The sequence below is a fragment of the Engraulis encrasicolus genome, chromosome 18 (assembly GCF_034702125.1).
Source record: "Engraulis encrasicolus isolate BLACKSEA-1 chromosome 18, IST_EnEncr_1.0, whole genome shotgun sequence".
NCBI classification, from domain to species: Eukaryota; Metazoa; Chordata; class Actinopteri; order Clupeiformes; family Engraulidae; genus Engraulis; species Engraulis encrasicolus.
Window position 1 is genome coordinate 10514427 of NC_085874.1, and position 13008 is coordinate 10527434.

A 13008-nucleotide genomic window follows, 5' to 3' on the forward strand; every position below is an offset into this window, starting at 1 on the left:
ACACTACAAACTGTGGAACATATTTTTTCCGTTTCACACTTGTGAGTAAGTTAGGCTACTGTCTTTTGCCTCGTATGAAAGCAGTCTTTTCTTCTCACAAAGTTTTAAACCAACGCGCGAGCGCATAGTTCCATTCCATCCATTTGCTGCAATTTGGTGAATCTGCTTTAGCCTGACAAAACGTCGAATTTGACGAAGGCATCAACTGAACCGAAAGCGTAGCCCTTTCCCCACAAAGTGCACAATTTTTAAAAAAAAAAAAATTTTTTTAAAGGTATTCTTACGTGATAACAGCAGCAGTATCCTTGTTCTCCTCGCCTTCTTCGCCAGAAAAACGGTCAGGATATTCTGTCAGGCTATGGAACTGTAGTAGGCCTATGCTACAGGTAAGTCACTACTATGCTAATTTATCGAGCAAGTAAAGTTGTGTTTTGTGGACAACTAACAAGCGTTTGCTTTGGAAATGAAAATAGCACACTGCTCGCTTAGCCAGGGCCACTGTACTTCAAAATTATGCAAAGTTTCTAATGGCAGTCTGGAAGTGAGATGTAGGCCTACTACCTGTTTGCACGCATTTGTCTGTGTTGCGGTCTATCGTTAATTTTTGTGGCCGTGAATACCCGCATGATTCTAAAAACCAACACTTTAATGTGGCTTAACATAGTGGCTGAAGAAATTTGACCACAGGGGGCGCCACACATTCGCTATGATTTCTCAAGATTCACTTAATTGGAACAAAAAAGAAATGCGTGTGTATATTTGTTTAATTATGCAGTGCAGATACTGTACAACATAATGAATGCGACGAAAAGGTATTGTCAGAAGTGGGATTCGAACCCACGCCTCCAGGGGAGACTGCGACCTGAACGCAGCGCCTTAGACCGCTCGGCCATCCTGACATAGGAGGTAATGCAGATCACGTGGGTATAAGACAACGAAGGGGCGTGCACTGTTTGCTGGAGGAAATTACTGTTGTTGAATGCGCCATTGCACCACAGCTTGCATTAAATATCTCCATCTCGTAAGAGAGAGCCTATACGATATCAGCAATAAGCTGTTTCAATAACATAATGCTAAATAAAGGCAAGTGATTTAGATTCCGGTCTACGATCGCATACAACTAGTGAAGTTTGGCGTAATGCTTTAGAAAACGAGCTGATTATAGATGCGTGTACTTTTTTTGTGTAGCCTTACCTATGTGTGTTTAAACACAAAACACCCATGCCCTACTGGTAGAATGGAAACCAATCGGCTGTGTTGGCAGTTGCGACTAGAATTTGTAGGCTACTGTCTGTGGGCTAGGAGTGGATGTGCTTTCAGAGCATGGTTTATCATTAGTTTCCACCGACCTGTATCTTACTCTATTGTTAATTTCATTTCACTATTGTATAGCTTATTTTGAAATTCGAATAGAAAAGGAGTAACAATATGCACAGATTAAAGAGAAAAACAGAATTGTGTTTTCACCAATTGCACTTTGTGCCTATGGGGTTGGCAAGTCGATCCGTCACCAGGGCCAGAGCCATCTAATAACAGAGTTGCGCAAACCGGGGACCAGGAAGTCGGTTGGTGATGTGATTCGCGTTGATTAAAATGTTTCTTAACAGTAAACTTCTGTTCTTGGAAACTAAGACAGAACCATCACATACCAAACAAAGATTAAGTACAAACACATTACATGACCTTTACCACATTTTCTGTGTTATACCGCCACCTCCAGGAACTAAGTAACTTCTAATAGAACTAAAGTCAATGGGGATTTCCATGTTAACTCTCCGTGAGGCTCCATGAGAGCCGCCATTGCTGTGGAAAGATTGGTCCATAGAGGTCTATGGGAGTGGCGTAACTCTGATATTAGATGGCTCTGACCAGGGCCGAAAACGTCACTTCCGGATCCATTCCGGATCCATTCGTTATCAACTACCATGTAAACACAATGTAATAAAACTCGACAAGAAGCGGATTAAAAATGGTACAGTGCTGTGTCCCGTTGTGTAAGAACAGAAACGACGTCGACAAAGGATTCCCCTTTTACCGTTTTCCTGTCGACGAGAAAGTCAGCAAAAAGTGGCTGAAGTTGATACGGTAAGTTTGATTCAAAATCTTAATGAATGCAGCTTAATGGTAGGTAGCTTACATCAGCTAACTAGCGAGTTGTTAGCTGTGGAAAAGCTGTTACTAGGCAACACTGATCTATTTTTCATCCAAACAGACTAGTATTTTGATTGCAAAATCGTTTAGTGTCTATGCCCATCATGAAAAATGATGAAGTAACCAGTACCAGTCGAAGTTTTTTTTATGATAGTTGGAGGGAGCTTGCTATTGAAGATAGCTCTCACTAAGGAAACAGCTGGCAGATCAGCTGTCCTTACGTGTTGTTAGTTGTGGGAAAGCGGTCAGCTCGGACACTTAATTGAGCAAAACCGATGTATATATTGTTTTAACAGACTAATATTTTATGGTAACGTGGTACAGGCCATGAAAAATGAGAAAGTATCACACTAGTACCGATGTAACAGAGATTCCCTGATTGTCGCTCCCAACGCAGGACGCTCCCCGGTCGGCTCGCTCCCACTAGCCAGACTATCGATCCCACCGCCATATAACGGAGCTAGTTATCTTTTTTATGTTAGTTTTTTGTTTCTAACCCTAAATTGCTTGTATGTGACAGTGTATGATAATACGTGAAATATAATCGGGCGGGACTACACGTCCGGGAGTGATAGAAACACCTGGGACTACACGTCCGGGAGCGATCTCAGTTGGGAGTGTCCATCTACCTCCCTGTAAGAGACTATCTGGGCCCCCCTCAACTGGCGATTCCAGATGATATAAACACAGCGACTGGTCTGAATGAATACGCTCCAGTTTAAAAGTGACATTTACTTACGACCAATTACCATTGCTTCTAACATCTGCAGTCGCCAGTTGTTACGGCCCAAGATAGTATTTTACACCGGTCAAAGTTGACTAGAGATGATGGGGGAGTCTGTGATGCAATATACTAATGACAGTTTCTATGTGCGTGTGTCTTTTTCCCCCCAGACGTGACAATTTCACTCCAACTCCTAATACCAGGATCTGCGGGTGGCATTTCCCGAATGGAAAGGCAGCCGGACCCACAAGATTTGCCTGGAACGAGGGGAAAGGCTTTTCAGTCCATTGAACAGCCATCCAAACGACTGAAGACACTCCCTGTCACTGAGGAAGAGGAAGACGAGGCAGAGGCAGGTTCATGCCACCTTGAAGTTCAACGATCAACCGAATTGTTGCAAATGGAGAATGCCCAACTGAAAGAAGAAAATTTAAGATTGCATGCACAACTACAGAATCATAAGCAAACATTTTCATTCGACCAAATATCCTCTGTGCCCCGCAAAGTCATTTATTACACAGGCATGCCTGATGCTGCCACAGTTTTCTTTCTATATGCCCTTCTTTCCAAATTTCCCCTCAAGTATCACTATGATTGGACTGTCCAAAGTATGCCACTAATTGATCAATTGCTGTTAACTCTGATGAAGCTCCGGCTGAATTGTGGGATCGAAGACCTCTCCACCAGATTTAACTGCAGTCGAACCACAGTCACCAATATTTTTATGACCATCTCCAGTGCCCTTTATGACATCTTGTACGTTGGAATGATGGAAAACAACATCCCTTCCCGTTTCAAAAACCAAACCTCCCTGCCAGAGTGCTTCCTCCCATTCCCCAACTGCCGTATTGTGCTTGACTGCACTGAAGTGGCTGTCTGCAACACCGAAAGCCTTGAGGACCAAAGTAAGCTGTACAGCCATTACAAAGGATGCACCACACTTAAGGCTCTGGTCGGTGTGGCGCCCAATGGAGTTATCACGTTTGTTAGTGAACTGTATGGTGGGAGCATATCCGACAAAGCCATAAACAGCTGACAGTGGAGTGCTGGAACAACTTGTTCCAGGGGACATGGTGATGGCTGACAAGGGCTTCACCATCCGCGACATTTTGCCCGAAGGTGTTTCCCTCAACATCCCCACATTCCTTGTCGATGGACAGTTCACATTGCAGGAAGTTCAGTATAATAGACTGATTGCCAGTGCCAGAGTCCATGTGGAACGTTCTATTCAGCGCCTGAAAACATTTCGGATTTTAAAAGAGATCCCACATCAGTACAAGAAACATGGAAACAAGATCTGGAAAGTGTGTGTGTGCTTGATGAACTTACAGACACCCATCCTGAGGGAAGTAGATGTCTGATCTTACCAGTCATCATAAATAATCAGTTATCATAATATTGTATATAAATAAATGTTATAGTATGTCTTAATTTGTGTTTGTCTTTTGCATTATATTCACACAGTAATATTGTTTAATGTAGAATGAATATCTAAGATAAGTACTTGGGCATTCCAGCGGCGCAGGTGTTGGACAAAACAAGATAACTTTAAGGAAATAATTCAGTTAATGTACCATGAAGTATTTTGGAGCATAGAACAGTGTTAAGTACTTGGGCATTCAAGTCCAATCTCACACACATCCACATTCTTTTTTGTTGGTTGGGTGCAGGTTCAAAATGTGAAGTACTTGTAAGGTAATGAAAGAACTGCACACTGATAAGCTCCCATTTACACCATTTTTATTCCGAAACATCACTGGAATAAAAAAATAGTAAGAGTAAATGGGAGAAGAGTAAATAAAAGAGTAAATGGGAGCTCACGGTGTGCGGTTCTTTCATTACCTTGCAAGTACTTGGACATTCCCTTTGTAAGGCTAGATGCAAGATGAGACAACTTCCTAAAGACACATGCTGTGTCCAGTGTAAATTCAATGCTGACTTTCATAACCCCTGATTTCAGAATGTGTAAAAAAAAATATGACACATATCAGTAAATAAGTTCAATAAGTTAACATTTATTTGTTATTGAAGAGAGCACGGGGCAGAAAATGGTCCTTGTAAAAATTTTCCAGGACCTTAAGATTGCTGACCCAGGCTGGGTCTTTTTTAATCTCTACAATGGCCATGTCCTGAGTTGTCCATACAACTAGATGACAGGTGGTAGCCTCTGTCAGGTGCAGGTTGCCCTGAATCTGATGCCAGTAGTTGTGGGTGTTCTTCAACCTAAATAGCCCGGTGAATTGGTCCATGTACAGGTAAAAGTCCTTTGCTTCTGCTGCCTGAGCGATTGTTTTCTCTCTGGCAGAATATGGGCATTTCACCTCCACAAGGTAATTGCTGGACAGTAGAAGTCCATCTGGGGAGGCCCCAAGCAGCCCACTGTCAGACAGGAACAGTCCCTTCTCCAGGATGGTCTCCCCACTTTGTTCCATGAACTTCTTTTTGGCCTCTTTCTCGTGCACGATTCCCCAATCACATGCCTGGGGACAGAGAATGAAACACAAGTGTAAGAATCAAAAGCAAATAAATAGCAAAGTAGCCTAGTAAATGGTAGCCTAGTAAATGGCTAAAAAATTACACGGTGTGTTCGCTACTCACACGAGCTCCTTGTTTGGGGTTGTATTCTCCCAGCAGTGTCTTGAACAATGAAGGTGGGAAAGACTGTCTTCTGACTGCAGACAAAACCAAACCAAAGTTGCTCGCTGTGATCCTCTTCTTGCGATATGCTGCCCTGTTACAGAGAAAGCCATTTTAGTTGACACATAGATGATTAAGGAAATACGACACAAAACTCATGTCAATCCAAATGGCAACTTTCTGACCCAAGCAGAATAATTGTACAAGTGTCGATTACATTTACATTATTTGTTTGTGTTTAAAGTCAAAAAGTTACCATTTCAAAATGAATTGAGTCTCATGTCTGTGAGCAGCTTTTTCTACAATATCAAATAACTGAATAAACATCCTCCAACATTGGCGCTGTGTTGCCCATGTGTACTTACCATAATGCATTGCTCGTCTGCCCAACTGTGGCCCTCTCGATGGCTTCTTTTTGTTGCTGGCTGACAGCAAGAGACGTCATGATGAAGTCCTCTTTGTCTTGAGCATCGCTGTACTCCTGACTGGCCAGTATCCCATCAAATAGTTTCTCTGGTAGGGATGGGTCAAATTCCTGCCCCAACAATTATCAAGGGAAAAAACAGACTTATGCATAGAACAATATGGCACACAAATATATGTTGGTTACACAGCACAGGCAAAAAGTATATCTAAAATAAATGCAAGGAGTGTTTGTGCCCTCTGGTTTGGCCGTCATTCTGAAGTGATGAGGAAATAGTCAGTGTGGATTTGTCATTGTAGAAATGAATTTGTTCAGCTATTCACTACGATTGCAGCTTTGACATGAGAAGTTGTAAATGCTAACTGTGTACAGTAGGCCTCAGTAATCTGGTAGCCTATCGTACAGTATTATTTTGGATTTCCAAGTGTTAGATTATTATTGTCATTGTCAGGTATTTTGGTTATCACGACACTCCTAGTCGAGAGAATGTATAGACCTTGGGATGATTATAACAATACATCAAAAATATAAAAAACAGAAAGCATACCTGATGTATTTCTGGGGCTAAAATAAAGCCCAGACCTGTGAAACGCCCAAATTGCGCCAAAGACTGCCTTGTCCAGCCTTTGTCTTCTTCGGTCACTGGGCGCTTAATTCCAGCTGAAATAAATGCATAAAATATAATTCAATTTAATATGTAAAGAAAATGTAGGTCCATGTAGGTTCAACATCAAAGCAGAAAGCATGGATAACTGGTGATAAATATTTTGTGGTTGTGAGTCATTATTCCAAGTAGGCTGGGCTACTAACCTTTTGATGTCGAAGGTGCCATCACAGACAGCCTCTTGGCCACAACGTCCTCTGTTTTGGGTGCTGTAGGCCTTCTCCACACACACTCCACATCCGTCCGGGTCATGTTCTTCTCCGCCCAAATGAGGAGGGCTGCAATGTGGTGGCACTTGGCTAGACCAACAGCACATGTACACCTGCTGTCCGTCACCTCCTGATCCTCTACATGCACCTAGATGAACACAACTTTTCTTAGTCCAAAGCCAGGCTCTAAATTAACACCAGCCAAATGCTGGTGAAAAGTCACTTTGGCTGGAAAAACGTACCAGCCATTTTTACCCATCAGTGAGTGTGTGTAGGCTATGGCAAGAATAACATACTTTCAACATTTTGGCAGGTGATAAAAAAAATAGAGCCATGGTCGTAGGCATACAAGAACATAACATAACATAAATCGCCGCTGAGGGAACAGCTTGAGCACTTTGATATTTAAGTTTAGACGACCACTAGATAGCGCCACTGTACCAACTAGCACTCTGTGGATAGACAACCATTTCTCACCGATAACAAACCATGTTGCTTAACTGACATAGATTGAACATATTTCACATAGTAAACGTCAACAGTTATATCGGTTTTCAAGTCGACACCCACATATTTAGCTAATGTTTCGCCTCACCTCCACCTCATATTCTTTTTTCTTCATAGACGCCTGCACTTTTCCTTTCAAGCTGCCACCTGACATAACATTGACACTAATCACTCTATTTGAGTTGTAGGAGTTCAGTCCCTTTTTAACTGACTTCGGATGGCTGGCGAAATACGAAGTCACGGTGAAAAATGTGACTGGCTCCTTAGCAGTAGACATTTTCGTATAGCAATCACTAGATATTACCTGTCGTTAACGTTCACTGTGTTTAGAATTTCTGTTTATGTTCCCGCCGGCGGCTAACGTTAGCACAAACAGCACTGGGTCCTTTTTGCTGGTCGCACTTTCATGGAGTTTATTGAATGAGATATACAGGTCTGATCGACTTACTTTAAAATGCAGATGAATCCGCGTGGTTTCGTCTTTTCAACGATGTGTTCCGTGTCTTCGTAACCTTAGCAGGCGTTTTACAATCCAACCGTGAACATTGGCTGTTATCATTACAGTATACATTGGGAGCTGGGGATTTGGATCCGTGACGTCACACTTGCCAAGCCTATTATAAAACCGCAATGAATTAGGTAATCCTCCATGCCAATGCCAAATTAATAGCCTACCACTGAAAAAAATGTACAACTTGCATTTTGTTTTGTCTGTGAATCAATTATTAAGGACATGAAGTCAATGGATGATCAGGTCAGGTCAGGTCATCTCAATCCTCCTTCTAAAAAAGACTTCATGACGGTTTCATGGAACGTTTGCTTGTTGCTTGGTGACATGATATGGCCCGAAGTAAACTTCCGGTCTGCTAATGTTTTGGTAGGCTGCAATCTGTCGGCACTGCCAATATAATTACAAACGGTTTTAATATTGTTGAAAAATAATGCTTTTTAAAAAAAATTGTTCTGCGGTAGGGTGCAACTTCACTTCTGGTACCAATCCGCTGACAAACGTGACGCGGATAATTAATGTGTAGGCCTACATGATGCCCAGTCTGTACATCTTACCAAAGCAGGGTTGCCACATTTCGTGGTAAAAAAAAAACAAAAAAAAACCGGGACACATTGTCATGCGAGCGTGAACCATTTATGATATGTGTTTATTTCAATGGGCAAATATGAATGTGTACATTATTTTTTTTAAAAACGGGGACGTTATTTCACTTTCCTGGACAGACCATAACAAACCTAGCCTACAGTAGGCTAGAAACCTTGGGGTGTGGCGACATTACGAGACTGTGTTTCCATTTTGTACGTTTTCGTGAAAATAGCCAACTTTGTAAGCGCTTGAAGATAGCATTCATACTTTGCAGTATTTTCTCTTTCGAGCGCGCACCAGGATGTTACTGTCGTGCATTCGTGCCTGTGTGAGGCTGCCTTTTGATTCAATCTGAAAGAACCCTGTGTATCAGTGGCAGCAACAGATAAACAGACAGACAGACGAAACCTCACCACCAAATACCAGAGTAGGCTATTTTACCTAAAATCAGGTAACCATGTGGTCACGGATATTCAATATTTGCTTAAAAACACCCTGCACACGAGTGACGAGTCACAACCAGCTAATGACAACACATGAGTTCAAGCCAGCAACTTGACTCAAAGCATACACAGCACAACAAAAAACAAAACCCTGTTCAACCGTGCAGACGTCCCTGACTACTGTATTAAACTTGCCTTACCTTAAACTTTTCTTGACCCCGGCACATCTCGTTATTTTGTCGATGTAATCCACATTTTGACGTAGCAGCCAAGCCAGTGCTAATCAGTCAGTCATATCCTGTGTTAGCATTGCTATTAACCTCGACATCAAAGACGTCTGCTGAATTGTCCAAAATAAATACAATCCGGCCGTTTATCCTTTTCTTCAGCAGATGACAGTTTGGGTATTTCGTCGTCCTTGTCCCAATAAGTTTAGTAGTAACAGCTGCTTTTCAGAACTTGAAGTTGCGACTACATTTAAACTAAATTAACCTGTAACAGTGTAGGCAGATGCAAGCCCAACTAAGTCCCTAATTCGTACAACAAACACAAACTGTAGTTCTACATAATTATGTGCTGCCGTGTTTTTTAGGCACACCATCACCCGACCCATGTTGCCAAAGTGCCATCACTGCTTTCCTTTACATTGAGGCGATGTGAGGCTAAATTATGATTGATACGATCGTGAAGATTTTACATTTACCCCAAAAATGGACGCGTAGTGCCCCCTATGGGTGATTGCTGTCATAAAAATGGAAAACAACATTTATTTTTCATTTTCTGTGCCACTCTCAAATGAAATACCGCGCTTGTGTAGCTGTATTGATCCGATGCAGTGTATTGTTTGCGGAAGTGTACCGGAAATTAAGTTAGGGCCATAGAATGTTCATGCCTTGTTTTTGTTTTGACTGTAAACGTTCCATGAAACCGTCTATAGTAGCCTACAAAGCTGTCCAATGGACTGATCTAAGAAGACAGGAAGGGGAAAACACACAAACAGGCGCAACAAATAAATAGCCTATAACCACTGAAAGTAAACTGTAGCCATAACGGAATAAATAAACATGTGCTATGCAGTCAAACAAGATTATATTAACATTATGTAGGCTATTATATTATATTATATTGTATTATATTATATTATATTATATTATATTATATTATATTAAAGATTAGGCTAGTAGGCCTAAGCTATGCTCTTCACACCCTTATGTTTATTACAAATGATTAATATTATAATTATAGGCCTACTATGAAACTAACAATAGCAACAAGTGATACATTATGAAAATTCTACTGAAAAAATAATTTCTAAAAAGTCTGACAGCACTTCCTTCCCCAAACATGTCCAGGACAGCTGAATGAGACCATTGCATTACAGCATCTGGCACAGGGACATACTGAATGCAGGCTAAATGCATATGTGAGTGAGTGAGTGTTCGTCATCTTCCTTGAGCGTGCATCCTGTTTTCACACCTGCCCGAGATGCTCTGGTGTCATCACCTCGGACCGCCAGGCACTGTTTGAGTCACTTCCACCTGCACCCCTGGTCGATGTTGATGATCTTGAAGGAAGAGGTGGGCCCTTGAATGTGTGTGTGTGTGTGTGTGTGTGTGTGTGTGTGTGTGTGAGCACATACTAGACCAGGAAAGGATTCCTTACAGACGCAGACATCAACAACATCCCTCCAAAATGTCTGTACGGTGGTGCTGGGAGGAAATCGTGACACTTTGTGGCTGCGCCAAGGTCAGCCTTGCTACCGCTCCCTCTGCTTGTTGTCGCACCGGTGAAGATGAAAAAAAGACAGCGTAGGGGGGGGGGGTCAGGTGGGGGGGTTGGGGGGATCAAGGTGGAGGAAATCCTTTAGGTCTGAGTGACATAGCACAGCACCAGATGAGCAAAGCACACCCACCCCCCTACACACACACACACACACACGCACACAAGCACACGCACACACATTACAGACATTGCGACAGATTTTAGTTTGTTGTTGTTGGGGCAGCCAAGGTTTTAGTCTGCTTAGTTGTGTACATTACGCGTGGAGTCGTGGGGCGCCGTTGAATGGATGACGGAAGTTATGAAATCGGCAGGAGGCATCTCAAGAGCCTTGTGAGGTCCTTGTGTGTTTTTGAAGCATCTGCAAAAAAAGCTGCGGCCTCCTGTTTTGTTATGTGCTCTTTGATGACATGAAAAAAGGCAAACGCAAACACAAACGCACACAAATATGTGCTCAACATGCACATGCATACACACCTGAATGAATCACGCACGTGTACCTACACACACACACACACACACACACACACACACACACACACACACACACACACACACAATGTTGTCGACCTTCCAGTCTATGTGTGTGCCTAAATCTGTCAGCACGATTGCCATATGCTATGTCTATGGGCTATTGTGTGCCGTTTGAAGATTGCGTCTTAGGCTGGACAGAGTGTCACTCAGCATAGTCATTACTCCTCAAGCAATTTGGAGGAGATAATGGAGTCAAGTCAGCAGGGGTGGAGCTGTAGGGGTGTGAGCAGGGCATTTGCCCCTTGTCCCAGGGCCCTCCCATATTGGTAGTGGGGGCCCTATTATGAGCTTCACACAGGCCGTATAGGGGGCTTTCAGTGTGTTGCGCGCGGTAGGGGCCCTGTGTGCAGTTGTTCTACCATTGCAAGTCAGGTTTATTAGTGTCACCACCACAGATACGTATGGACTTTGGATGTATACATTTGCATATAACTCATGCCTCACATTAGGGGTGCAATCACAGCCTCCATGACGATACGATTCATTATTGATATCTTATTATTCGAAGCGATGCGATTCGATTATTTTTGATACTTAAGAATGCTCCACGATACGATACAATACGATCCGATTCGACTTTTTTTCCAATTACTTTTCCACTTCTATTATGTTATGGAGCTAGGCCATTGGGCAGGGGCCAGCGATCGATTATTTTCTATACTAAAGAATGCCCCACGATACGATATGATTCGATCCAATTGTCAGATTATATCGCGATGTATCGATACATTTCAATTATTCTTTACACCCCTAGCTCACATCATTCATATCACTCATATCCAGAGGTGTCAAAAGCAAAAGTTCTTTCCAACACAGGTGACAGTGGTCTATCAGTGGTTTACATTTACTGTAGATTACAGTACCTCTGTTGTGATCAACTGATTATGAGCTGGTTGGAACAAATTTGTAGCATGTTTTAAGATTTTTATGTTATGGTAATAGTGCATTGTTGAATATTTTGTTTATGGCATCATACGACGAATTAAGCTTAATGAAACCAATAGTCTGTATGGTTCTGAGTTTTAATTTGTCTATTTGAGGAAAGACTTGACTACACTGATATGGCTACCTGACGTTTTAGTAGGCCATCTCTACCTTGACAGTGCTGTTCAGTCATGCTGTGCACCTTCAGGGCATTGTTATATCTATAATATAGGTGGTTGAAATGTTTGTGGCGCTCCCTGATGTTCAGCCTGAAAGCGATCAATAGCGTTTCACATTCAATTGCATTTGCTCAGGATGTGTACTTTTTTCCATTTAAAGTGGACTCATTGTCACGGATTTGAACACTTTTCTCGACATGTAGTGGCCAGTGTCACATTCAGTCTCAGATTATGTAAAGCCACCCTGCTGTGACTATGAAAACAGTTGTGTCGTCCTATCCTGTAAAAGAAGCAAATAATTGAGACGAGCATGTTTGACTATTGTTCACACTACTGAAGAGCAAGATAACATCACCCTATATGAGAGGAAAAGATAGAGAATTGCAAGTGTCTGACAAAAGGTTTTATTTCCACCCTTCATGTTATGTTTTTTTGTGACTGTGAATGAACCTTCACACCAGAAGCCATCATAGTAAGGATATGAGGTAACATGGAAAAAATATACAGAATTCCTTTTTTTTCTCCCAAAATAATGCGGATGGTCAGGGCCGGGCTTCTCACGAGACACCCAAATTAGGAGGTGGGCGTGGAGGGGGTGAGGGGTTCAGGTTTTTGTTTACAGTTTGTGCCAAAATGATTTAACAGCATGTCTAGGTCAAAGATGACTTCATACGTAATGATGAGTTACTGTGGTGTGCGCAGAAGTTGGAGACAGCGCCGGCGAGAGACAGGAAGTG

At 42.2% G+C, this 13008-nt stretch overlaps 1 protein-coding gene and 1 non-coding gene across 2 annotated transcripts; both read right to left on the minus strand.

Annotated features, from left to right (window-relative positions):
• Positions 1-816: 816 nt before the first annotated feature.
• Positions 817-899, minus strand: trnal-cag (transfer RNA leucine (anticodon CAG)). Its single transcript has one exon. It is a non-coding gene; the product is annotated as a tRNA-Leu (tRNA).
• A 3991-nt stretch (positions 900-4890) lies between these two features.
• LOC134468781 (uncharacterized) lies at positions 4891-7921 on the minus strand. Its single transcript, XM_063222652.1, has 6 exons — positions 7405-7921; positions 6747-6957; positions 6484-6596; positions 5878-6047; positions 5474-5606; positions 4891-5355 (listed from the first exon to the last, which is right to left on the minus strand). The coding sequence occupies exons 1-6, from the start codon at positions 7591-7593 to the stop codon at positions 4891-4893; spliced, it is 1281 nt and encodes a 426-aa protein (XP_063078722.1). The 5' UTR covers positions 7594-7921.
• Positions 7922-13008: the final 5087 nt, after the last annotated feature.

Coding starts and splice junctions, on each gene's coding strand:
- LOC134468781 (XM_063222652.1), bottom strand. CDS start 7,593: ATGTCTACTGCTAAGGAGCCAGTCACATTTTTCACCGTGACTTCGTAT. Junction 6,958..7,404: donor AAAAAGAATATGAGGTGGAG/GTGAGGCGAAAC, acceptor GTGTTCATCTAG/GTGCATGTAGAGGATCAGGA. Junction 6,597..6,746: donor GGCACCTTCGACATCAAAAG/GTTAGTAGCCCA, acceptor CATTTATTTCAG/CTGGAATTAAGCGCCCAGTG.